At 34.2% G+C, this 26,080-nt stretch overlaps 4 protein-coding genes across 8 annotated transcripts in view; 2 read left to right on the top strand and 2 right to left on the bottom strand.

The window, feature by feature from the left end:
• Nucleotides 1-1,185: 1,185 nt before the first annotated feature.
• On the bottom strand, nucleotides 1,186-5,432 carry LOC108763522 (uncharacterized). 3 transcript variants are annotated; one of them, XM_018511227.1, is made up of 7 exons: nucleotides 5,405-5,432; nucleotides 5,249-5,337; nucleotides 5,026-5,079; nucleotides 3,876-4,145; nucleotides 2,139-2,907; nucleotides 1,820-2,028; nucleotides 1,186-1,696 (listed from the first exon to the last, which is right to left on the bottom strand). In XM_018511227.1, exons 2-7 carry the CDS (start codon nucleotides 5,321-5,323, stop codon nucleotides 1,628-1,630), a joined length of 1,446 nt encoding a protein of 481 aa, XP_018366729.1. In that variant the 5' UTR covers nucleotides 5,324-5,337; nucleotides 5,405-5,432; the 3' UTR covers nucleotides 1,186-1,627. The 3 variants fall into 3 exon arrangements, with proteins under 3 accessions (XP_018366729.1, XP_018366727.1, XP_018366728.1); XM_018511225.1 differs by having other exon boundaries at nucleotides 5,249-5,426; XM_018511226.1 differs by having other exon boundaries at nucleotides 1,820-2,022; nucleotides 5,249-5,426.
• Nucleotides 5,433-7,394: 1,962 nt separating this feature from the next.
• Nucleotides 7,395-9,058, bottom strand: LOC108763524 (protein-lysine N-methyltransferase N6amt2). The gene is made up of 4 exons (XM_018511228.1): nucleotides 8,760-9,058; nucleotides 8,531-8,678; nucleotides 7,636-7,845; nucleotides 7,395-7,537 (listed from the first exon to the last, which is right to left on the bottom strand). The coding sequence occupies exons 1-4, from the start codon at nucleotides 8,910-8,912 to the stop codon at nucleotides 7,404-7,406; spliced, it is 645 nt and encodes a 214-aa protein (XP_018366730.1). The 5' UTR covers nucleotides 8,913-9,058; the 3' UTR covers nucleotides 7,395-7,403.
• A 1,446-nt stretch (nucleotides 9,059-10,504) lies between these two features.
• On the top strand, nucleotides 10,505-23,483 carry LOC108763520 (SAFB-like transcription modulator). Of its 3 annotated transcripts, none has more exons than XM_018511221.1 (15): nucleotides 10,505-10,881; nucleotides 11,550-11,637; nucleotides 13,104-13,264; nucleotides 13,363-13,599; nucleotides 14,445-14,469; nucleotides 15,576-15,732; nucleotides 16,748-16,788; nucleotides 17,799-18,067; nucleotides 18,150-18,309; nucleotides 18,728-18,981; nucleotides 19,067-19,569; nucleotides 19,805-19,978; nucleotides 20,061-20,197; nucleotides 22,005-22,161; nucleotides 22,293-23,483. In XM_018511221.1, the coding sequence occupies exons 1-15, from the start codon at nucleotides 10,759-10,761 to the stop codon at nucleotides 22,453-22,455; spliced, it is 2,649 nt and encodes an 882-aa protein (XP_018366723.1). In that variant the 5' UTR covers nucleotides 10,505-10,758; the 3' UTR covers nucleotides 22,456-23,483. The 3 variants fall into 3 exon arrangements, with proteins under 3 accessions (XP_018366723.1, XP_018366725.1, XP_018366724.1); XM_018511222.1 differs by lacking the exon at nucleotides 10,505-10,881 and adding an exon at nucleotides 11,157-11,284 and having other exon boundaries at nucleotides 22,293-23,482; XM_018511223.1 differs by lacking the exons at nucleotides 22,005-22,161; nucleotides 22,293-23,483 and adding an exon at nucleotides 20,337-20,477.
• A 329-nt stretch (nucleotides 23,484-23,812) lies between these two features.
• LOC108763521 (proclotting enzyme) overlaps nucleotides 23,813-26,080 on the top strand; it is a 15,520-nt gene continuing 13,252 nt past the window's right edge. The window contains exon 1 of the mRNA XM_018511224.1: nucleotides 23,813-24,300. Coding sequence (XP_018366726.1) covers nucleotides 24,279-24,300 — 22 coding nt within the window. The 5' untranslated portion in view covers nucleotides 23,813-24,278. The remainder of the gene's footprint in view (nucleotides 24,301-26,080) is intronic.

The raw sequence follows: 26,080 nt of genomic DNA, 5'->3' as shown, positions 1-26,080 counted from the left end.
TTCGTAATACATTTATATTGAATCTGAATTCATATAATACAGGTAATAATAATTATAAGTATATAAATATACAGTAAAAAATGCTGTAAATATTTGAGCACAGTATTTCTTTGACTCTTCATCTGGCATGTGACAAGTTTCTGTGTGTGATGAGAGAATTACTATTCAATTTTGCTGGATTAAAAGTTGCATGAGTGACGGAATTTCTTCGTTCGAACCAAACATAAATTTTAATGTAATACAGTCTAACCATTAATAAAAGTTCTTTTTGTAAAGCTGGCTGGCTATATATATTTTTTACAAAAAGATTTTGATTTGTCAAGCATCTAGTTGATTCATCTCTATAATTATAAATTGTACTTAATTATAATATTATTGCATCCTATATGGGGGCACAAAATATCTGCATTAAATGTTTTCTTTTCTTTCTTTTTTTTCAATTGAAATGTATTACCAAAAATGAATATTCTAATCTAGCTTTCACTAATTTCCTGCGAATCATAGATGCAAGAAAATATATAAGCACCTAATTTTTTGTCTTTTTCTTAGATAACGTTAACTCTCATAAATAACTTTAGCTTCAAATACTTAGCACCATTATATTCAAAAAATTATTTGATGGATTTTTTTAGGCAATCCATTTCTAGACGGATGATTTCCTGATATTGTTACAATATCATGTCACTTTATATAAAATGAGGTAATGGACAATGTTCAGTCATAAAAGTAAGGGCAGAGATATTTCAGTAAACACAATAAAATGCTAATAGAAAGTTTCTTAAAAAAAAAAAAGAGAGAAATGTAATTAAATTATTAACGAGCAGTAACTCGTATATTCTTTCTCTTTTTTTTTACTGTTCTCTAAATTATCATAACACTCTCTTGCGTAATATATTTATAAGAGTAATGTAATACTAGTGTATTGTTTACATAACGTAGAAGGTAGCCTGTCTGAAGTTAAATAAAATTATTTACTTTATAATATTCAATACGTATTGTTCTTCTTTATCAAGATATAGGTAAAAAGTTTGAAATTATTGCAAATTTTCTAATTATATAACTGCTACTTCATATGATTCTATATGTATTTCTTCGCATTTCACAGTATTGTTAATTTTTTAATGAATGACAGAAAATACTCTTTTTATGTACATAAATAAGAAATACACCTCATATATGCTTCTTAGTAACAGTATGTCAATCATATTGCTTTTTTTAAATTATGCAATGTCTCAGATAATCTATGAAAAAGATGATGATTATTCACAACACGCATAGTTATTGCAAACTATGATATTGTATTGATAGTTTCAGAGTACCGCTTATCTTTACAAATCGTACAAAAATATGATATCATCTGTGGTAATACGCATTCAGACATTTTCCTTCTACGTTTTTTTTTCTTTGCAGCGCAACTTATAGTATTGAGCCACACAGCTTGGCAGTGCCTTTCAGAAACTATGAAGTTAATTCTGCGAGTTCCTGAATTCTCATGGTAGTCGGCGTAGATGTCCGTGGCAATTTAGCGATAGGATATCGATTTTATCAAAATAACATATACAAGAGGAACAATTCGCTAGAATCCTTACAGAGAATCTATGCGATGCGCCATTGAAAATTACATTCCTTATATATGATCCGCGATAATACCCGTCGCAAAGTTTGATATATTCTTATCTGTATTTATATCTTCGAGCTAAAATATAACGGTTCTATGTGTACATGATTAGGTAATTTATATAGGGGAGAAAAATATGTACGATTGCAATTGTAATAAATAGTGCAGTCGTTTGCATTAATTTAAGTTAAGTTTACTTACGCAAGAGGTACTACTCAAGATTTCATCCATTTCTTCGATTTCTTCACTTAAATCTTCGGTACGAGCACTTTGAGGCTTTTCCTCTTTCTTCGTTTGTAATTTTAGAGGACTGTCTATCTTGTCCGGCTCTTTAGTAGGGCTTTGCTCGTTTGCGCTACCCGATGCAGACGACACAAAGTCTTCTTCATAGTTATCTATACCATCTGTAGCTATAAAAATGTATTGCTTCAATAGTTCTTCGAAATGTGTATACTGCATATTAGATGATTAGGCAAACATGAATTTTATATATTTTTTATATTATATTTTTGCAACTCACCAAGCCCAATATCCATCAATTCCTTCAGATCATTAATGTTGGCCTTTTTACCGTTTAACGGCGGCAAATCACTAAATATAGAATTAGCTTTCTGATTTATAGTTGGCAAACCTTCTAGAAAAGGCTCGGCTTTATTCATTGTACTAATATTTTTCCGCTCACCGCCGACGATAATCTCGTCAAAATAAATTGTTTTCCCGAAGTTGCTTCCCGCGTTAACCGGTTTCTTACTTTGTACATTATTTTCTATACTTAGCTCCAAACTATTTATACTGTTTTGTTTAGTTATATCTTTATTTTGATTTTCTTGCGTGTCGATCACTATAGAGTCGTCAAACTTAATTAAGGATTCGGATTTGCTTAATGGACTCATTTGATTGGACGTAACGGTACTATCAGTCTCCTGTGCCACATAGTTTGTCGCCGTGCATGTGTCATGTGGATTCAAAGTATTCTTATCAAAATTTACATTATTGTTCCTGTTACCTTCAATTCTATCAGTATCCGTTGTACTCTCCCTGAGAGAAGATTGATGCTTATCATAATCCGACGTATCCGTTATAACGTCGGCGCCTGTCGGTGTATCTTTGCACTTCTTGTCCGTTATTGTCACGTTTATTGGAACTTTCGGACTCTGTTCGGAAATGCTTTCTAATATTTCATTTGACGACACGGATTCATTGTGGAATATTTTTGGAACAGACACTTCAAACGTTGCATTTGCGAAATTTGTTGAGTCTTCATTTGTTACATCGTGTCTAGTTTTATTCTGTAGAAAGGATTCATAAAAATTTATTATTTCACGTATCTTTGTTTTTAAAAATGTAAAAAAATATAAGAAATGCCAGGAACAAAAGTCGTTAGTCTTTATTGGAATGTGCCTCAAATCAAATAATTTATTCCTGTAATACATCTTTGTATTAGCAACAAACATAAATCAAGTGACGAAACATCTTGCATTGCAACTATAATTACATGAGATAACACATAACTTTATGAACGAGCATCAATGGGATACTCTTAAGGGCTGTGTACAGTGGAAGTGTGTAATAAGCTGTAAGAAATTGAACAATCATAGTCGATTAGTCTCCTTGCATTTGTCTGTGATTGATCGATTTTTTACAATTAACCACATAATATTACTTCCATTGTAAACGGTCCTTTAAAGACCAATATTCTTACGAGAGTTAGCATGGATCATTCCAAAAGAAATTGAATTACCCGAAGGTAATTGAATAATACTGACATTATTAACTATTTTGGCTATTTCAATCCAGACAACAAAAGGTCCAAAATCAAGACATGTTTTTTAGACATCTTTAAAATGTCCATTAGGCGTTTTTAAGACATCTTATGTCTCGTTTTTGAACATGCATGTTGTCTAGAAAACATAATGGTAAAGATCTTCATTTAAAATATTTTTTCCATTCTAAAAGTATAAACATGCATATATAAACTCCATTTCATAAATACATATTAATTGCATATACTTTAATTCTAGAAAAGGATTTTCAAATCTGTAAAAAGAGAAAAAAGAAATTATCCAGACAACATGTCCGAAATACGGATATAAGGCGACTTGCAGCAATTTTATTGATTACGAATATTATAATTGCATTGCGATTTTCTCAATATTTTAGCCGTAATTTGGGACAATAGAAATTCATCTCTGACAGACTTCTGCCTTAACAATTACAACTACATAATTATCCCAATCAACTTAACTCAAGAAAATACCTTTTGTGAACTATTAAAGGCACCGTTGATGCTATTCTTGAGAATTTCTCCCAGTAATGGCTCAGTTGAAACAATACCTAATTCTTCGCACAATTTATTTCTTCCTACATAGTTGTATTCCTTCCCAAAGTATGTTTCTGGGTCGTACACAGATATTGTGTAGTCAAGACCAAAGTATTCTAGGAACTCCCTAACTAAGGAAAACAATAATTTTCCTTCTGAATTAGACAGGTACTGTTTTACAGTTTTGTTGAGAAGTGGTTCAGGATTCTGGAACATTTATTCCAAATCTATTAAATCATTCTCTTGCTATACTGCATTCATTTTTCTTTTCTTTTATATAAATTTCGAATGAGGATACAAATCGCTTATTTACTACAACAATAACATAACTTTAAAATTATCATTTTAGAGTTGTTTACAGAAAAAGAATAGAAATAAAAAAAAAAAGAATATTTTTATTCCTCTACACTCAGTCATTGTACCACAATTACATGTCAGTATTAATGTTACAATATTACAATAATTCAAAACATCCAAATTCATTTTCTATTGTAGAAAACTTTTTTTTTAATTGTATTGTTGAAATAAGTGAGCAATATAACTTGTAAAAATCTAATGGACTTTTGCTTTCTTTTTGAGGATCATTTATAGATGCCATACATAGTTAACTTATGTCATAAGCTGCAAGAAATTAATCAATCACAAAGTCAATCACAGTCAAACACAAAGAGAATAAAATAAATCATATTCAACTGCAAATGATCAATTGATTGTAGCTTACGACATGAGTTAACAGTTTACGACATGTATAAATCTTATTTTTAAGAGTAAATCCACACAATTTGCAGTCATATAAATGTGTAAGGAAAATTATCCAATTGCAATTCTCTTATAAAGACGCACATAAAATGATTGAATAATTTTCTTTATGCATACGCTTATGCAGCTATGCAAGTTTGTGTGAATATGCTTAAGAGGGCATAGATTCTTGAATAACGCATAAGAAAATCAATCAATAATTATCTTTTATTTCGTGGAAAAAAGTGAAGAACTTTGATTCATTTTCTCAAGCATTATGCGTTATGAATTATGCAAAACTCTGTGCTCCCGTCCTAATTACAGCTGTGCATGCCTCAACGACCCTTACCATAACCGAATCCTGTTCTTCGAGTGCCAGAAACACGCTCGCCCTGAGTTCCGCCTGCGAATATTTCAAAAGAGGTTCGATAAGACAGACGGAAAAGAGAGAAACATTAAATAACGATTTTAATGAAATCTCTACCCATTTTTGCCCCGAAAACATTCGCCTAACCTACAGAGACTTGCGAATATTCTTTTTTCTCGTAAAACATAACTATATGAAGACGCACCCGTATCTTGGCGAGAACGCCGTTACTCTCCAGAGTCTGCACCACCAGATCCCGTAATTCGGTGTCCTCCTCCATCGAGATGTTTCCGTCTATCATGATTACACAAATTAAAAAAAAATGCGCCGAAACGAATACTCAAGAGAAGTAAATATTTACGCTTTCCATCGCGTGTATGTCATAGACTAGAGGCCTAAGATAACAGAGATGCGACATTGAAGGGTATGGTCTGATTGGCTGTCTAAATCACGTGATCAGAGCGCCATTTTAATTCATTCGACCGGATCCTCATACGGGCAACGGCGCTCTGACGCGGAACGCTGATTGGTGAAAAGCCGGTTGTGGGAGTAAAATTTACCTCCACAATTGGCTTTTCACCAATCAGAGCTCTGTGTTGAAGCGCTGTTACCCGTATGAGGATCCGGGCTAATGCTGGATTCACCCTGCATCCGATTTGCGTCGTCCGACGCTCTGCAACCAATCAGAAAACAGGATTCCGATGATACGAAGCAAAATCCATCGGAATCCTGTTTTCTGATTGGTTGCAGAGCGTCGGACGACGCAAATCGGATGCAGGGTGAATCCAGCATAAGCCCTTCTCTCGTACGAATGCTCCATCTATCTTATAAGTCTATGGTATATGTACACTGTTCTAATCTAAATATAACAGCGAGATATCTCAATTAATAAAATGCCCAAAATTTATTTTATCAAATAGCACAATACCAGGTATGTAAATATGAAACCGGAATTTACCAATAGATGGCCATAGCTGTCAATGTAGCTGCCGTCAGACCGCGTCATTGACGCCATTTCCTTGTTCTGACATCTGACAAAGATTTTCAACTCACAACAATACAAGTTTCATACAACAGTATAGTTTGTAATAGCGTTGAACATGTCGAATTTTGTGCCTGGAAACCACGATTTGCGGACAGCATTGATTTTCTGTTACCATATGAAGAAAACTGCTGCAGAATCGCATCGAATGCTTGTCAAAGCTTACGGTAAGCATGCTCCTGATAAATCACAATGCTCTGAGTGGTTTAAAAAATTCGAAAGTGGCGATTTTGGCGTGAGAAACGAAGAACGTGGAAAACCACCGAAAAAGTTTGAAGACAGTGAATTGTAAGTATTGTTGGATGAGGATGACGCTCAAACTCAACAACAACTCGCGGATCAATTGAATGTGACACGAGAAGCCGTCTCCGTACGTTTGAAATCCATGGGAATATCAAAAAAAGGCAACACAAAGTGATTTTGCTTCATGATAATGCACCATCACACACAGCAAAACTGGTCAAGGAAACGATTGAGGCGTTTGGTTGGGAAATACCTACTTTCGCATGCGGCTTACTCACCAGACTTGGCTCCGTACGATTACTACTTATTTGCATCGATGGGACACGCACTTTCTCAGCAGCGCTTCACTTCTTACGAAGATGTACGGAAATGGCTAGATGACTGGTTTGACTCAAAAGAGCAACAATTTTTTTGGCGTGGCATCCACAAATTGTCAGACAGGTGGGAAAAATGTATAGCTAGCGATGGGCAATACTTAGAATAAAATATTTTTTATCATTTTCATGCAATAAACGTGCATTTTCTATTAAAAAATTCCGGTTTCATATTTACATACCTGGTAAAATGTATCGAATATTTCACGGTTTAATTAGTTTATATATTTTTATTAAACGTATATCTTTACGTCGATTTTTATACAACGGCTTTAAAGTGCACTGAGTGCGTACTAGTTCTGCCAATGAAAAATGCTATAAAAGTTTCATGATTGATATCCTGAAATAAAGCCCGATATCCATGATGTTATAAATCGGTCCGAGATCGGACCAGACAGGAAAAAAATTAAATTAAAAAATTATTTAAACTTTAATGCACACGCTGTTGTCGTTATTCCTTTTCATGCACAGCAAATGCAACGGAAACAATTATGAAAAATTGGTATCACGTAACATTTTTGCTGCCGAAAAGGCACCTTAAAACGACAGTGGAATTTATAGATTTATTTAAGGAGTTATTTAAAAATCGTATCTCTTTCTATGTTCTTAAATAAATATAAAGGAGATTTATCGATATTTAGTACAAATATTTATTACAAATATATATCTTTATTCAATACTGTTTGTAATATTGTTTATTATCATTTCAGAATTGTGTCAAAATTGAAATTTGAGTAACAATAAAATTCATTCGCCAAATTGTTTTTATGACCTGGGAGAAAATCACATTTTCTAACGTCCAATAGCCTCTCTGCCAGCTCCGCCATAATAGCACCTGCGTTATATGCATATAAAACAATAGTTTTATTTATATAAATGCGTAATTAATCAATACATAATAAAAATTTATGACAGAAAAATAATTTTATGCACCTGTGCAAAGAACAATATTTTTCTTGGTCAAAAACTTTATTGTCACCGCCACCTTAGTTAGACATTCCTCCGAAAGAAAAGGTGGATCTGCTATAACCAAATCGTATTGACTAGACATATGCTGAGGTATATCCATAGGAAACTTGTAGTCATACTGTATAAAATCTGTACCAAATATCTTGAAACGACTGTCATACTCAAACAGCGTGACTGCAATTAAAATAATATATTTGCAAATAGAGTTAGAAACTAAGAGATGAAAGCTTTACATGATCTGAGTTGTATTTTCAGCTTAAATAATTTGATGTAAATTTTATATATATATTCAATTCTGTAAACTGCACATCAAATTTAATTTTCAGTTTTAAAACTTAAGTATGTCCCAAATTCCCAAATGTGAGCGTACTCCCAAGACCTCAGATCGTATAAGGTTTCATTTCTTGGTTATGTATTTACATTATGATCTTAAACTTAATTTTACTTTAGTTACGGTTCACTTGATGCTATAAATGCTTCGCAGTATTTTTTAATTGGTCGATTAATAGAATTCTTTCTTCTGATTGGTCAATCAAAATTTGCTTTGAAGCATTTTTAATGCCAAGTGGAATGCATCCTTTATTTAATAGAAGGAATGTTACTTTATCATTTACAACATATATTACCACGTTATTGTTACCATTTTTTTGTAAAAGTAATGTACTACTTATTAATTTTAAAAAGTAATGTGTTATAATACTTAGAAAACAATTACTACCTACTATAGATCCAACCTTAGACAAAAAAGTAACAACTCAAAAAGTGATAACAGTATTATAAGTAACATGTATTTTCAAATCTATTTTGCAAATTAAGTTAATATTACTCCATATATTCAGGATATAATTATTAGTCATACTTTGCCGTTTACCACACTCCTTTTTTAATTTGCTGTAAAGAGTTGGACAAGAAACTAGAGCGATCTTTCCATTTGCTGGTGTAGAATTTAGAGCACCATTAACAAAAGCCTTTATTGTATCGTCATTATACCAAAATTGACTCAATTGCTGTAATATTGATTATGCATCAATTTCTGAATTGATTTCTAGAATTAAAAAATTTATCATATTATTTTATCGTTTACTTACCCAATTCTCATCGAAAGGAGTATCTGGCACTTGATCTTCGGATATCAGCTTCAACAAATTTTCTCGCTCTTCTTTCTCCTTCAAAAATTCCTCTAATGCGGCAAGCGTACTCGAGCTTAGTCGCGGATGATCATCACTATCACTATTACTCATTGGGTCTGTTTTTGTGACTGAACTAATGTACACTTTTAAAACTTAAAGTGAGATAGTTGTATGGTTGATATTTGGCAAAAGCGAAAGAGTAGTGCAATCTAGTGTAAGAATAAATACCTGACCCAAACAAGTATTCTACTATAAAAACAAAAATTATATAAAAAATAATTTATTTTTAAAACAAAGAATTTGTGTAATTAAAGCAGAAAATACTTATTCTAGCCTTAATTATGTTTTTACGTTTTCATGTCTCTCTCTACGCCATCGATCAACATCGATGTGACAGATTTTCTAACCTGCAAGACTATTCCATAGTGGGAGACGGAAGTCATGATGCAAATAGAATTTGTAGTCCAACTCTCTTCTTGTAAAATGTTGCTAACAGATGTGGCGCCTCTATAGACTGGCAACCTAGAAATGGAATTACGTAGCCAAAAATTCAAAATGGCGTCAGCTTGAATCGCTTGAACGAATACAGATCAAAACCCATCAAGTTTGATACCATATTATCACTTATCAGTTTTGATATTATTTGTATTATTATACAATTATACAATGAATCAGTAGTCTGTAATCGGTGAATCGGAAGCGAGTTCGAAGGATAATCGGTAAGTCGAGATTGGTCGACATCAATGAATCAGTAGAGTTGGCCAGCAGTCAACTTCGGGGTGATCCAGATTGATCACGGCTCGGTCGGACACCACCAATCACAGCGACCGGTGCTTAGGAGCTTTGTAGTCTCAAGCGCTGTTAGTGGCTCGTGTCCAACTGGGTGCCAGCCCAACAGCACTTTGACACCGAACGCTGAATTGGTGAAAAACGGATGATGAAGGTAAATTTTACCCCCACACCGGCTTTTCACCAATCAGAGCTCTGTGTCAAAGCGCTGTTGCCCGTATGAGGATCCGGACTTACATACGTTTCTCTCTCTCTCTCTCTCTCTCTCTCTATATATATATATATATGTGTGTGTGTACCACTCTTTTCTAGTACTCATCTTATATAAATGCGTGCGTGAAAGTAATTATAAACTATATAAATATCTAACGGTTTTTTGGCGGTATTTTAAATAGAATTTAGCGGGTAATTTTTTTCAACAGTTGGCATCACTGAACACAGGTCTAAAGCCCAATGTCCACGATGCTAGAAATCGGTCCGAGATCTCGGATCGAGAAATGTGTAGCCAATCAATTTACCAGTTTTCCGTAAAAACTGTAAGCTGATTGGCTATACATTTCTCGACCCGAAAACTCGGATCTAGCATCGTGGACATTAGACTTAAGTCCGGATCTACAATAGCGTTTTAAGCCTTAAGCCATAAGAAATGGGCGAATCACAATCGCTTATTCTTCTCGGATTCGACTGTAATTGGTCAATTTCTTATGGCTTAAGGCTTAAAACACCTATTGTAGATCCGGACTAATGATCGCATGCAACAGACTCAACTGTCGTGGAATGGATCCGTGAGCGCTCGCTGCTATTGGATGATCTAGAAGAATACACCAATAGCAGCGAGCTTACGGATCTGTTCCACACAGTTGAGTCTGCTGAACGCGACCAATTTGATTCGACTGTCGACCACTGTCGCGCCGTCGACGTCGATGGTCAGCGATGGTGGATGAAAGACGAAATGGCTTCTCATCTGGTTTTCATTCCGATGCGATAATCCGACATATCGAAGAGTATTGTAGCTTGCTCGTGTTCTAGAATTTTCTACTCGTAGTGAACTATACGATCCATTCGCGGTTTTTGCAAATCGTAATCTCACTCGAACTTATCAACGTCAGTCCTACACTCCCACTGTATCTCGTCTTGTGACTCGTGAGTGATCATCGTTACGGGTACAATGGCCGATGCAGAAGGGAAGAAATTGACGGAGCTTCGAGTTATAGATCTAAAAACAGAGTTGGAACGTCGTGGACTGGACAAATCCGGTAACAAAGCGGCGCTTCTCGAACGGCTCTCAAAGGTGAACGATATCTCGGTTTTTTTCTTTTTTTTTTTATTCGCGCTCGAACACTCATACTCCAACGGCGTGGTTTATCGATCTTATCGATTTAATAGTGTGCCTGCTATCGCATATTTGCGCTAATTAAAAGGATTTTCAATTATATGATCAATATTATATATAACTCGAGTAAGGATGCTCTTGTTATCAACAAAAAGTGCTCGTTTAAAAATGCATCAAATACTTTGATTGCGCAATCTAGGCTGTGTTCCGTTTCACGCATGATGTGCATGATGCATCACTTATTCGCCTTGTTATTTGCCGAATGTTAAACGAGGATGAATGATGCATTATGCACATCATGCATGAAATGGAACGTATCCCTAATCAACATGCTACTTGGGGAAGGAGAAGGGCAGTTTATGTATGTATATTAGCTTCTTGAAATAAACGATTGTTTTCTTCTTGTTTGTATTAGTGTGCCAGTTGCTGATAAAAAGAGTATTACGTAAACTACGCCATACTTTGGAAGAGTTAAAGTGATAAGTCACAAACCTTGAAACACGATGCATTTATTTGCACAATATACATTCGTTTTTTTTTTTTAAATTAAATCTTTGCGTGCCAATAATATATATATGGTTCGCATTTATAAATGTAAAATGGAACAATAATTTAATTATTTATAGGCAATACTGGATGAAGGAGGAAATCCTGAGGAGTATCTTATTGTACCATCTGGTGGGCCACCTAAAATCATTCCGAAAAGGAATGGTGGTATATATGTTTCCATATTTCATTATGAAAGTAGTATCTAAGAAACTATCTACAATGAGAGTAATACATAATAAAGTAAACTATGAGTCACACATAAGAAATTGATCAATCAGTTGAATGTGTGGAGAAATTTATCATTTATTACTTATTACATAATATAAGGTTGATATTTTATATATCACAGAACAAACTTTTTAAGGCTGTAGCATGATTGGCTATAGAACAGAGAAATCTGAGAACCTCTCTGTCCTGCAGCCAATCAACAGGTTCCAAGTCTTGTCAATCGACACCTGGGCTGCGTTCAGAATTATCATCTAGGTGCACCCAGATGTTCTTTTATCCTTGTTTAATATTCGTGAACAACAAGGATAAAGCGACATCTAGGTGCATTCGGACGACAATTCTGAACGCAACCATGAAATACCAGGTTTACTCTCATTGTAGACGACCCATAAATTATTCCTATTGTAGACAGCCTATCCTACAATTAATCCTATAATTAAGTTATAAGTAATTGTAGTTTTAAGGCTCCTGAGCCATATTGAATCATGACGTCATAAACGAGAAATAACGTATTAAAGTATTTGCATACCATTTGTGAATAAAGACAGTTTGGATAAAATAGAATAATGAGATCATGGTAAAACACTTGTAAAAATGGACTAAGACTATCCTTATCCTCTCCGACAGTCAGTAAATAGTCGAAAAATGTTTGTGAAGTAAAAATAGGCTACACATGTGCATTGAGGAAGAACTAATAAAAGCACTTTACATGCTTTTTACGATAGGGAAAATAATGATAGCCTCGACCCATTGTTACAAGTGTTTTACAGCGATCTCATTCCGTTTTATCCAAATTATCTTTATTTATAAATGGCATGTAAGAAAATTCAATGGTTGCATTTAACAGATTTAACAGTTGAGTAAACGCTCGCTGCTATTAATGTATAATTCTGATATGTAAAATTCTGATTGGATGATCTAAAAAAATACACCAATAACAGCGAGCGCTCACTGTTGAGTCCACCTAATGCATCCAAAGTGTCATGGGCCTTCTACAATAAGCCGTAAGTCAGAACGTCAGAAGTCTTAACCAGACTTAACCAAATCGTTCAAGTTGGCTATTGGCCAACTTCACCGATTATGACTTAAGATCGCTTAGAACTTCTTACTTGCGACTTATTGTAGAAGGCCCATTACTCGTGACATATTTTTCGTTTATGATGTCACAATTAAAAATGGCTGAGGTGAGTACTCAGGAGCCTTAAGAATTGATTAATCACAACTAAATATGAAGAGAACATTTGATTGTGATTGTTTAATTTTTACTGCAATCACTTATAATTACGCTTATATAATTGTAAAGAATGGGCTTAATAGAATGTTAATACATTGTATACGAATTCCAATGTGTTGAGCCAAGATAAAAACTTTTTATCATTTGTTGAACTTTCTTATCGTTACAGGAGCTCTGAGTCAAGAAGATTCTTCTACTGAGTGCTCTGATCATCAGAAGGAAGAAAATATTGATATACAGGATAATATAGATAAATATAAGGTGGAAGTAAAAACGGAAGAATTTGATGAGAAAGAAGTTTCCATCAGGAAAGAAGTTTCCAAGAAAGAGGTATTGCATGCATATTGATATTTGAGATATTTTAATTAAATTAGGGTTTAATCTATTGCTCAAAAAATCTATAATTTACTTTGAATTTTCTTGTACAGGAACCCGAAATTGAAATTAAGAATATTATTATTAAGGTGGAAAAATTAGACGACAAAATGCAAGGAATCAAGGCTGACAGTGCATCTAACAGCGACAAGAAAAATGAGACGGAGAAGATTATCTCAAATCAAACCTCAGACGTGCCATCTGCCACTGTTGAAGCTAATGGAATTGACAATGAGGATTCTATCAATTTGACCATTGGAGAAGATGAGGAGAATCTCCTAGCTGAGGAGGTATGATTTAAAGAAAAAAAGAAATTTTTTTTTTAGAATTACCTTGATTTTGCCCATTGCAAAAAGTTGTATTTACTTCGAAAATTTTTTTTACGAAAGTGAAAAAATTTATATAATTTTTCTCATTCAAGTTATCACAGTAAGACTTCTTTTAACTAAGAAAAATTAATTGTTTTAACAAAACGTGCACGCGCACGCGCGCGCGCACACGCACACACACACACACACAAAATATGAGAGAGAGAGAGAGAGAGAGAGAGAGAGAGAGAGAGAGAGAGAGACATGATAAATATAATCTCTTTTTATTAAAATAGAAAGACTAATTTTATAGCTGAAGAAAGGATTCTAACTGATTTTGGAACAAAATGTTAATCATTTTTATTAAAAATAACTAATAGTTTTAACTGCATTTGCAACAGTAGGAATTTGGAATTTTCATTTTTTATAATTTTCTTTCTACAGCAGTAGAAATAATTTAATTTTTTTTGCAATTAGACTTCCTTGATTTCGTAGGATTTTATTGGATTCTGGATGGGTTCGGAGAGATGCTATTTGTGTCATTCTATCTTCATCATCCATTAAACGTGAAACAAAGATAGTATGACACAAATAGCGTTGATAGCGCGCTCTCCGAACGCAACTTTTATAAGATAACTGTCAGTAAATTTTTAGAACGTTTAAGACTATAAAGAATTTAGAGATTCCAGTATTTAATTTTTATATTATTTTTGAATGTATAGTCACTTTGGTGTATAGACTATGTATTCACATATAATTAATTTCAATAATTATAGATACAAATTTTTTTTAGAATCATTTCTAACAGATGTTTTTTTTTATTACAGACAGAATCTCATGACAGACACAAAGGTAAGTTTGCCATTACTTTTTAAATTATTTTTTAAATTTAGATATAAGTATACAGAATATCAAGGCTAGCGATATTTGTATCTGCGATATCCTGAGTAAGTTAGCGAAAGCGCTAATGTCAAGAGCAAGCGTCTTCAAGAACGTATTCGTGCAAGCATCTGGAACAAGGGCAACGTCAGGATCGTCCGCAATCAACTTCTTCCTCGTCCTATGAGTTCCGGTCTTCAAGCATCGTGAACTCGTTTCAACGTCTGGATTCGATATAGCGCAGCCACGATAGACGCGGCATATCATTGAAGTGCAAGCCGGCGACAGAAATGGCGTTTCAACTGGGATAAACGCATGCTGATCGATGGTTTGGAAGGTTTTCACAACTGGGATAAACAGTGTACATCTCCCGACATTCCCGTGCTACTGTTCGAGCAAACAAGCCATATCCCGTAGTCTTTAAGTTAGTTAACGCTATAATTTGATATACAATTACATTAATTATACCTACCACGTAGAGCATCGTTGGATTTCTCTTATCATCGACTCATATGGATACAGGAAGACTCAAGTATACACCAGCAAATATTTGCCGCAAACTATAAATTATCACATGACATGAGGTTTGACCAGTATCTTCGAATCATTCGTGCCTCTTCGAAGAGTCATTGTCGCATATATTTGAACGTTTTCCATGCGCGAGAATAGTAATCTATCACAGGAATCATTTTATCGACGTAGAGCAATGTGAATTCACGAAAATGATAAGCACGCTCTGCGACGCATTAATCGTTATCTTTTCCTTTTCTTTTTTTTTTTAATTTCATTTTTAATTCAAAGTTTCGCGGGAAAAAAATGCGAAGGTAGCTTTGCGCGTACGCGTGTACGTGCACGTATAAAACCGACAAGAAAGCTTTAGGTTCTCTGGATCAAATCAATGCTATCGAAGATCAGTGGCTCGTAATGTCGTGCAAGCCACATCGTTTTGCTGTGTGAATTTCTTAGTGACTTGGCCAAAATTCCTGACTGGAAGTCACAAAAGCAGCAGATGTTAGGAGGGAGGGAGAAGAGTCTGGGCTTCGCAGAAAGTGACTATGCTACCTTGATTGTCCCTGTAGATGGTGGAGAGAAGAAGAAAATGGAAGAAAACAGCAAGAAGGGAGACCCTAAAGGCAGCGGTAGAGCGGAACCTGGTGCCGGCGGCAAGGAAGGGACGACGTCCGGTGCGAACGGGACGAAGATCAAGCAGGAGGGTGGAGATGGAGGAAGCAAGAGGTTGGTCTCTCTCATAGAGCTAAAAAAGTACGGTTCGCAGTACTGTGGTACAGCAAATATATCGCTCACGACTCTGCTAGGGATGTTCTACTGCTGCATAACCGTATCATCGGAATAATCTCTCTCTCTCTCTATCTCTCTCTCTGTACCGTCAGGACAATGGATTTCCAAGATGAGATCACTCACGTCACATGCAAGATTATATTTAATTCCCTTTTTTTAAATCGAATCTCGGAAGTTAATCTTCCAATCTGTGCCCTCCCCTTTAGGCTGTAATTCTTAACTCTGGAAATTATGTTAAGAAATTAAGAACTTGGCTAGCATACTTAAAGTCTCGAATGTCGCTTGCATTTTTCTCCGCATATTTAATAAAAGCGATTACACATATACTCTATACCAAGAAAAAAAACCTGACGAGTTCTGTATGCTGTGTTCCTTATACAACGAGGACATTCATTCGTTTTATTGAATGGCAGCAATTTCATCGTGCATCGTTATACAAAGGACATTAGTATCTTATGGTAAATTATATTCGGCAAAATGTACTAAAGTCCTCGTACTATCAAGAAGCAATTCTATTGCTTACTGAAGATACTACTACTACTTAAAAAAAAAAGAGAGAAAAGCATTAAAAGAACTCCCAATTATGGCAAGAAGTATCCTGTCAGAAGAACTATGCAGCAGATGATCCTTTTATGGATACTTAGAGCTGAATGTGTTGCCGCATGGACGCTTTCCTTATGCATGAGTGACAAAAGTGGCTGAACAGAAAACACAGTGAATACAGATCCAGTAATCTAAATAGAACTGATAACGTTCGAGATGATATACGAGTGAAACCTTCCCCCAAAAAATCTAGGTCGTGCCACCTAAATATAAGTTGCTAGCCAAATTTATGTCCTTAACATAGTTACAGAGATACTTATTAATCACATTTATAGTCCTAATCAATTTTTTTATCAGAACTATTATGATTTTTAATTTTCTGTCGTAATGACAATATTATCTCTTTCAGCGCGGAGTCTAGCAATAAGAGTCAGAAGAGAGAGGAGAAAGGTAAGCTATTTTTGTTTATAATAATTTAATAAAGAATTTAGGCTCAAATGAATAAATCAGTTACATAGTAAAAGCCTGTAAATGAGCCGACACAAGAAGTACATGTGTAAATGATTATTATTCAATACAATGATAAAAAAACGAAGTAACACACAATAGAAAAATTCGCAATGGTATAAGAAATACGCATACTTTTCGACCCTAGATTTAGGTCCTTTTCAGTACAAAGTAATAAAAAGAAAAAAAATATAGATGTTACAAATCGCTAATGCTCTTAAAATTATAAAATTTTTGCGGTACGTGTCCTTATTTAAGTAAAACTATTAAGTTGTAGTATTGTCGTGAAAGTCATCTCTCGTATGGAACGTGTCACCGATGCATTAAATTGCCAAATTTAGTGGACACTACAATATTTTTTATTGTAATTTGATTTATTCAAGTTTTTTTTAAATAATATTAATTTTGGAATAAAGTTAAGCTTACACGGATTTGATAGGCGATACATATCCAGAGATGACGATTGTTCGCTAGTAAGCGTGCAAATGGAAACATTTTATGACGAAAAGTCAAACGACAAGTACAAAGAACAAAATAGAGTTGGAGAGAGGAAAGAGACAAGTTAAAAAGAGCATTAGCGATTTGTAACATCTATATTTTCTTTCTTTTTATTACTTTGTACTGAAAAGGACTCAAATCTAGGGTCGAAACGTATGTGTATTATACTATTGCGCGAATTGTTCTATTGCAAATTTTTCTATTGTGTACTACTTCATTTTTTATCATTGTATTGAATAATAATCATTTACATACATACATCTTGTGTTGGCTCATTTTTTACTACGTAATTAATTTTTTAGTTTTTGAATGCAATGTCTTTTGCAAAAAGAGAGAGGTATTACAAATTCTATAAAATCCCACATAAACATATGTTTTATAATGTTCTATTATATACATGTACCTACTTTTTTTTATTTGTATGTTATTTATAAGGTGCGTAATATTCTTCGTAGATAAAAAGACATCTCAGATCAATCCAACCAATGCAAGCAGTCGAAATTTGTGGGTATCTGGCTTATCGTCCACTACTCGTGCGACTGATTTAAAGCAGATCTTCTCGAAGTATGGCAAGGTCATAGGCGCAAAAGTGGTAACAAATGCAAGAACTCCAGGGGCGAGATGTTACGGTTATGTTACTATGTCTTCGAGCGAAGATGCTGCGAAATGTATACAGCATTTGCATAGAACTGAGCTTCATGGGCGTGTCATCTCTGTAGAAAAGGTAAATTATGATTTTTTGAATTTCAGCATCGTTAAAATAAAATTCCTCTGTAGCATTCTCAAAATTTATAATTCTCCTACAGGCAAAAGGTGATACGCAACAAAGTCATGTACGTAAACGTGATACGATTAACGGTAAATCAGAAAAGAAAGAGGAGAAAGAAAAGCCGAAAGATCATGATATAAATGAAAGAAAGGAGAAGGAAGTAAAGAAGGAACCCGAAGAGAAAGGATCAGATGCTAGTAAATGTTATTACAGTATAATAATTACACTCTAATAGCGGAAAATTATTTTTTTATAAGTAAACGAAACGTTTCAAGATCGCAAATGTAAATACACAACTGAATAACTGCAGTTTTAACGATCTAAGCTAAATCTTTAGTGCTTAAATAATATTTTCAGTGTAAATTTATATACATATTCCGTTCTGCAAATTGCACGTCGAAATTATTTTCACTCTTGAAATATAATCGTAAGCAAAACTAGGGTATTAATATCACAAATTAAATTGATAAGCAATGGATGTTAATAAGCATCTTTTAAAGTTGTAAATAATTTATTGCGAAAAGTATTATTTCACAGCCGGAAAATTTTTATAAGTCTTTAACTTCTAACAACATACATAGACATTAACCGATTATATATATTACGTTTGTTTAGCAAAAAAATCTGATGATAAAAATGAAAGCATCGAACTAAAAATAAAAATTGAAACGCCAGACAAAAAGGAAGATTTGTCTAAAGAGTCTGATTCTCGATCGACAAAATCTACTAGCAAGAAGCCGGAAAGTGAGAGAGGAAGGCGAGAAGAAAAACGGATTCGTACTTGGGACAGAGATCACCGATCTCATAGTAGATCTCGGAGCCGCGAACGACGGAAGCGAGACGACGTTCTCACATTTGCTAAAATCAGAGTAAATATTTTCAGCTTTCGATTCCGAATAAGATCATCAGTAGCAAGAACGAATTCGTGTAAAAGACAAAATCTTGAATTTTCAGGAAGAACGTGAGCGGCAAAGAATGCGCGAAAGAGAACGAATGCTAAGAGAGGAAGAGCGAAGAAGAAGAGAAGACATGGAACGTCAGCGAGAGATAGAACGTAGACATCGAGAAGAATCTGCGCGTTTGGAGAGAGAACGAGAGAAGTTGAGACGAGAAAGAGAACGGATCGAACAGGAAAAGGCCGAGTTACTACGACTCGAGCGTGAACGGCAAAAGCTCGAGAGGGAAAAGCTTGAACGCGAAAGATTGGAATTGAAGAGACAGCAGATGCGTTTGGAAGAGAGCCGACGCGTGCCACCGCCACCGTCCATAAAGAGGTCGTCCAGCGATAGGAGAGATCCGCGGGATTTGTACGCGGAATCTGACAGAAAACGATTAACTACAGAACATAGCCGCAGGCATAGCCCAGAAAGAATTGTCGATAGACGAAATGAGATGTTGGAGCGAGTGTCAGATAGACGACTGGATCCTTCGCCACCATCTCGATACGAATCCAGCAGGTAAACTTAAACAATTTTTAAAAATAAAAATTTGTTATATTTTAAGATTTTAGTAAAGTTTATATTAAAACAATTTTTTATTAAAAATATATTAAATACCATGCTTTGCAATGTATATATTATTTCAATCTATCGAAAATCATCACGAAAATTCCGAATACTATGATGTATTTCGAACAATCCAATATTCAATATTAATATTGAAATAATAATAATGCCATAAAATTTATTTCAGATCCACTCAAGAGTTGGGATTGAAAAAAGAATTTAAGAGAAGTAGCGATTTTTCTTCAAGAAACAGTCGACCAGACAGCTTTTCCGATGTTTCTCGGGGAAGAGAAGTCATTGTACGGCGAGAAAGTTTGTCTACCACGTCCACATCTTTGGATCCTCGACAAGTCAAGGAAAGGTACGTGTTGTACTCTCAAATCATAAAGTGAAAATGAAATCATATTTCAAATTAATTACATTCTTTGTTTGGATTTACACAGATATGATCGTCCGAATACCACGTCCTATACTCGCGAACGCGAAGTACGACGTTCCGATCCCGAGACGCATCGAAGTTCTAGAGACTCTCATACGCGATACAGTGATAGTTTCAAACCTCCGACATCTAGCACACCACGTAAGTATGAAATAAACCGTATATGTACAAGAAGTGATTTTAGTACACGACACTAGGAATTTGTATCTCCTTTTCTACTCTGATAATCGATATCACACTGAACCATTTTTAGACGGTTTTTCTTTAATTTTCTACACAGGATATAGGCATTACGTTAAGTAAGGAAGCAATACAGTAGCCAAAACATCCTCATGAACATTTCTGACAAAGAAGAGAATATATACACACGACCTGATATTATACATGTAAATTTATTTTTGTTTAGAATATCCTTGATTCGAAATTTTTAGACGATATACAATAAATAATGTGAAATTAGATAGTACAACTAAATTATATCTTTCAATACATATATTATAAAACATTGAAATATGCGCCCAAAATAAGCTTTTTATTCAATGAAATTTTTGAGGTTTAGAAAATATAAAGTTTAATTTTATTATTTTTAGTAAGAAAAATTGATACACACAAGAACATTAAATAAACTGTAGTAAAGAAATCTCGTTTTTTTTTTTACAATTTATATATCTTTCATGCAAACAGTCTCAATAATTTTGAGAAATGGATTTTATCAATATATAAATATTATTTTTTATTATAGAAAAATATTTTATAGTTTATGATATTTGTAAAGGAGAAAATATTAATATATGAGTAAAAGGAAGGGATGTATATCTCACAAATCTTTTTTTTTAAAGTGCCAAACATTTTCAAAGATAGAAATAATTTATATAGTTACGAGCACACGTTATATATGACTAAGTTATAAAAACTAGCTAAAGCTAGTCGAACATATAATAGAGGTATTATTTTGTTTAAAAAGTATTCTTAATTTTTGGTAACCTGTCGACTCATACACATAAATATTTCTTTTTTAAATCCAACACTTTTATCATTAGATTTCTTTATTAAATATAGTAATTGTTTAGTCTTTATGATTTGAAGTTCAACTAAATATATGTTAAGTTTGTTTATCAAATTCATATCATTTATTAAAGTTTGTGTTCATTATTACAGGTAATGTTAAATTTATTATATAGAAAAATAATTTTTTCTTTAAGAATTAAAATTAAAATAATTTTATTTCATATATATATATATATATATATATATATAATATATATTATATAATTACTGTAAAAAGAAATATATCGGTAAATATATATACACATAAGGAGAAATTGAGAATAGGATTTTACTTGATCCTAATAATTTCAGATTATAGAAGTTTGTACTAAAAATTAAGCGCTGGTTTAAGTTTCTTAATTTTTAAGTATTTTAGTTTGATATTCTTTTATACATTATCATTAAAGCTTGTACAGAAATTCATTATTCCAAATCCAGTCTGTATTCTCTTTTATAAATGTGTATGCTTCATAATAAAAATTTATATGATTTTTGTTGAGTTTTCATTGTAGTTAGTTGAACCTGCTATCAGTCTTACGATTCTATGAATAGGATATGAAAGCAGTGTACAAAAGTTTCTCTGGTTTATTTATTAAATGCTACGCGATATTCAACGCGAACACGCATCAATCGTGCCTACCATGTCCCTGCAAGCGTGATTAACATAGTTTTTATTATAAAGCATACCAAGTAATACGAACGCAGAGTTAATGTAATGAAATTTTAATTTATATTTAATTAAGATTGTATAATTAATTTTTTTCTTGCTGGTGAACATTTTAATAATTTTTATATATCTTGCGGAAAACAGAGAGAGATGAATATTTTAATTGTAGTAAATTAATAAAAAATAATAAAAGCACCGTCTTCATTCATTCTTGCGTGCTATTGTTATATACAGGTGAAAGTCGTTATGTGGAAAGCAATCGTACACCAAGTGGTTGGCATTCGGGACCTACATCTTCAAAATCCTTTAACTCTGTGACAAGCAGTGGATCTCGCGATCCTCGCAATGAGCCTTCCAGCTGGAGTTCTAGATCGTCTGATAGCGTTAACAGGTAAACTACTTGATTCACAAATGTAACTTTCAGCACGTGTGACCTTCTTACTTTATTACGATATGCAATACGATAAGACGAGACATTTTTAGATGTAATTCGATAGCTAAATAATCGTGCGTTTATTACAGATGGAGCAACTCGAGTAGCATGGGAAATACACTGCGACATCCGATTCCACCGACGTATCAGAGTGGACCGATGCAGTCTATGGGATTGGCTGCACCTGGGACAGCGCCGTCGTACGAACGGTTCGAGGCATACAAATCGTCTATGCCCATGAGAAAATATTGATTATCGGACTACGCGACATTTCGCAATCATGAACATTCGTTCAAATAACCACGGAATTTTCCAAATTCCTTGACTAGCGACTACAAAATACAGAGTAGTCTAACGCGCGGATAAACTATGACAAATTATTAATTGCACGAATTGCAGCGTCCGGTCTTGAAAGTATAAGAATTTCAACTGTCAGAAATGCTTTTCGTTTCCGCACCAGCTTGATCGATTGGAAAAAAAATCACGTATACATTTTATCGAGCAAATTGTCAATTTTATACAAAATTTATATTGTGCATAATATTATCCAAGGAGAGCACTCGTCATAATTTGCAATTATATACGCTCCTTATCATCATTTCTCTTAACATGTGTCCATTTCGCATGATTCATACACTTTGTGACACATTCTAACTATTCGTATCTAACGGATTTTTGTACATGTGTTAATAGATTTCACTAAAGTGTCCCTACGAGGTAAAATATTACTTATTTTCCTATCGATTTGTAAATTGTCATTTATTTGCTTTGCGAATGTTGATCATCGGCTGGCTCTATCGTCATCCGAAAAACGATCGACTTGAGAGAGATGTAGAGGCTATAAGTGCACCTGTTTATTTTAAACGAGTTTGTTTTAATAGAATATAATAACAAACGAGCAATGTATGATGAAGGACTTTGGCTACATTTATACCGTGCTTTTAGGCCGCGACCTATACGATTGTATAACCTATTTATCCTGTAGGTTAAACAAAGACATCTATCGTATAGGTCGCGGACTAAGTGCACCGTGTAAACATTGAATCGCATAATTTTCTTTTTCTGAAAGGGAAGCATTCTCTCCTTATCAGAGTATTTGGACCGGAATTCGTATATTGGATTTCGGGATCACAGAAGACAAATTGTACGTGTTGAGAGTAATGCGGTAGCTGCGCCTACTACTTTATACAGCGAAATGCCGGAACTCGATGTAGCGACAACTGTCGCAGCAGCAACGTAAATAAATTTAGCCAACACTATTAGACTCTACGCTTGGCTCATACTTTCTTCAGCGCCCATGAAGCAAAGACGTGTGTACTTCGCGAATAAATGATCGCGTCCCGATGGCACGTGAGATCCTTTACAATCCAACCCAACAGTACCACGCTAAATTGAATCCAAAGATCCAGTTCGTTTCCGGATAGAAGAAGATATACTTCTTACATAATGTACATTCTTGAATAAACCATCTTCAAAATGGACCTAAGAAAAGATGGAGAAGACAACTCGCCAGTTCCGGCTGCATTCCTGCGCGTCGTCGTGACGAATCGTCATCGAAAGGCGGAGTATCAACTGTGTAGAAGGTGGTAGAAGGAATACCACTTTCCCTTGAGACCAGGAACCGGCGCCTCCGGAGAAAGAAGGAGGAAGAATGGGAGAGAGTGAACCGATCGGTTGGTCGCGAGCCTCGGTCGAGAGTAAAGTGTGTCGAGGTCTTTTCACGGACAGTCGTTTCGTGGCCCGTCCCGTGCAACCCGTGATTGCTTCCTTTACTGATCTCTTCTTCTTTCTTTTCTTTTTTTTACTGCCGGTGTCGTGCCCTCTCCCCGCCACAATTGTGTCACTCTCATTCTCTTTCTCTCTCTTTCTCTCCCTCTTTCTGTTTCTCTCGCCGCTTTCGACGCATCATGCATAACTCGCCGGCAGTACTCTCCGCGACAATTCTTAGCTAAAATAGTTCGGCCGTGTCTCTCGTTCGACCCTAGGTGTCACAGATGCCATCCGCGACGTTGTAAACAAATAAACGTCGGGGGATGTCCGCGAGATAAGTTTTTCCCTCTTCCCTTCGAACGAAGATGTCTTCATCAACGGCCCTGAGTAAGTGAGAATTTTTCCTTTTCTAATCTTGTCGATCTGAAGAAATTTTCTCGGATTTTAAAAAGGGTGTGAAAACGCGAATGTCGACGACAATGGACTATCATGAGGTGGCCGGTTCCGCTCGGACGAATTGACGATAGAACGTCACGCAACAGTGACGGCGGATATTATATGTTCAAGTATGACTGCAGTATAGATTTCAAAAGTGAAAATGGAGTTCGTGAATCGACGTGTCAATGCGTCGATGGTAAGAAAGCGATTTATTTGCATATCTCCTCAGTAGCACATGTCTTCCAAAGGATCGCTTTTTAAGTCTCATCCGTTACTTCTGGTTCAGCGAGAAAAGAAGATTACGCGCGTAAACAAATCCGCGAGATGCTGTAATCGCTAATGCAAAATACAAAAATTAAATACTTCCCGACATTTATGAAAATGTTAAAGCTGCAATTAATTTTTAAATGAAAATATAGCGGCACTTATTATTTCTTTATGAAATACCGATTTAAATTTTAAATATACACATTATCTTTCACATTATAGTCAACCCCATCAAAAACCTTTGAGAATTGATGAAAAGGAAAATTTCCAAAGAATCTATCACCAACAAACGTCAATTACTAATAAGCGTGCGTTTGATTAATGTGTATCATAGAAGTAAAGCAATAAAAAAAACTTAAAATATATAGAAAATGTTCTCACGAATTGACACAATATTTGTAGCAAAAATGGCGTAATATTAATGTTATTGTCATTTTTACTTTATGATTCATAATAACACAATCCAAGTTTACCTTTTTAGTACATTTTAGTGCACACTTGCCTATTAAAAATTATCATGTATACAAACTTTAATGTATTAATTTTATTTTTACACAAAGTAAAAAATAACTTTTTTCCAATTATGGCTCTAATAATAATCCACTTTATATGATCCACTTCTCATTTATTACATTCTTGAAAGAAAATGAATTATAAAATATTTACACCTCAAATTGGATTTGTATAATTTTTTACAAATATCGTTTAGAAATTTATTAACTTTATTTTGATAAAACACTGTTGCGTTATGGCGAATTATCTTAGAACAATTATTGTGAAATTTTTCATTACTTTATGATTCCATTATTGTGCAATGTTTTCACAATTTGTCTATCGTCTTATCAAAATGCGAAAGAGAGACACCGAAAAATACGCGACGAAGAGAAACGTTACTTTTATTAAATAATTTAAATAAATTTACTAAGGCTGGGATATTTTTCTCAATAAGTTATTTATACGTTTAAAGATGCTTATTAATATCATTATTAATTTGACGATTAATTTATTTGTGCGATATTATTTTAGCTCAAGTTTGTGATTGCGTCTCAATGGCAATTGGTATGCAGTATATAACTGAAAAATATATTTAAAAATTTATATGAATATTATTAGGCACCAAGTTTCAATCATATTGACTCTTTTACTTATTTGATTTAACCAAATTTATTTTACTCGTTAACATATAATTGTAATTAGAAATCGAAATGGCCAGTACGCAGAATTATGTGGTGCACGATTCTGCATACGAATAATTAAATTTTTTAATATAAATAATTGTAGTTGGTTGCAAATTTAATAATAAGTAGAGGAAAGTCGCCGATACTGACATAGATCTCCTAAAATAACACCCCCTTATTTCTCAGAAACTATTGCACTTTATTAATACTAATAAAATCATGATCTGTTTAGCTAATTAAAAAGAAGTACAAACTCATAATTCATATATTTGTGGCTTATTTCT

Source organism: Trachymyrmex cornetzi, unplaced genomic scaffold, assembly GCF_001594075.2.
Source record: "Trachymyrmex cornetzi isolate Tcor2-1 unplaced genomic scaffold, Tcor1.1 scaffold363, whole genome shotgun sequence".
NCBI lineage: Eukaryota > Metazoa > Arthropoda > Insecta > Hymenoptera > Formicidae > Trachymyrmex > Trachymyrmex cornetzi.
The sequence above is the reverse complement of the archived record's forward strand: the minus strand, read 5'-3'. Positions and strand labels throughout refer to the sequence as shown.

Coding starts and splice junctions, on each gene's coding strand:
- LOC108763522 (XM_018511225.1), bottom strand. CDS start 5,344: ATGATAGACGGAAACATCTCGATGGAGGAGGACACCGAATTACGGGAT. Junction 4,146..5,025: donor AAGAACAGGATTCGGTTATG/GTAAGGGTCGTT, acceptor TAAATGTTCCAG/AATCCTGAACCACTTCTCAA. Junction 1,697..1,819: donor TCTTGAGTAGTACCTCTTGC/GTAAGTAAACTT, acceptor GTTATATTTTAG/CTCGAAGATATAAATACAGA.
- LOC108763524 (XM_018511228.1), bottom strand. CDS start 8,912: ATGAGTAATAGTGATAGTGATGATCATCCGCGACTAAGCTCGAGTACG. Junction 8,679..8,759: donor CTCCTTTCGATGAGAATTGG/GTAAGTAAACGA, acceptor TCAATATTACAG/CAATTGAGTCAATTTTGGTA. Junction 7,846..8,530: donor GGAGTGTGGTAAACGGCAAA/GTATGACTAATA, acceptor TTTTAATTGCAG/TCACGCTGTTTGAGTATGAC.
- LOC108763520 (XM_018511221.1), top strand. CDS start 10,759: ATGGCCGATGCAGAAGGGAAGAAATTGACGGAGCTTCGAGTTATAGAT. Junction 19,570..19,804: donor TCTCGATACGAATCCAGCAG/GTAAACTTAAAC, acceptor AATTTATTTCAG/ATCCACTCAAGAGTTGGGAT. Junction 20,198..22,004: donor TCCGACATCTAGCACACCAC/GTAAGTATGAAA, acceptor TGTTATATACAG/GTGAAAGTCGTTATGTGGAA.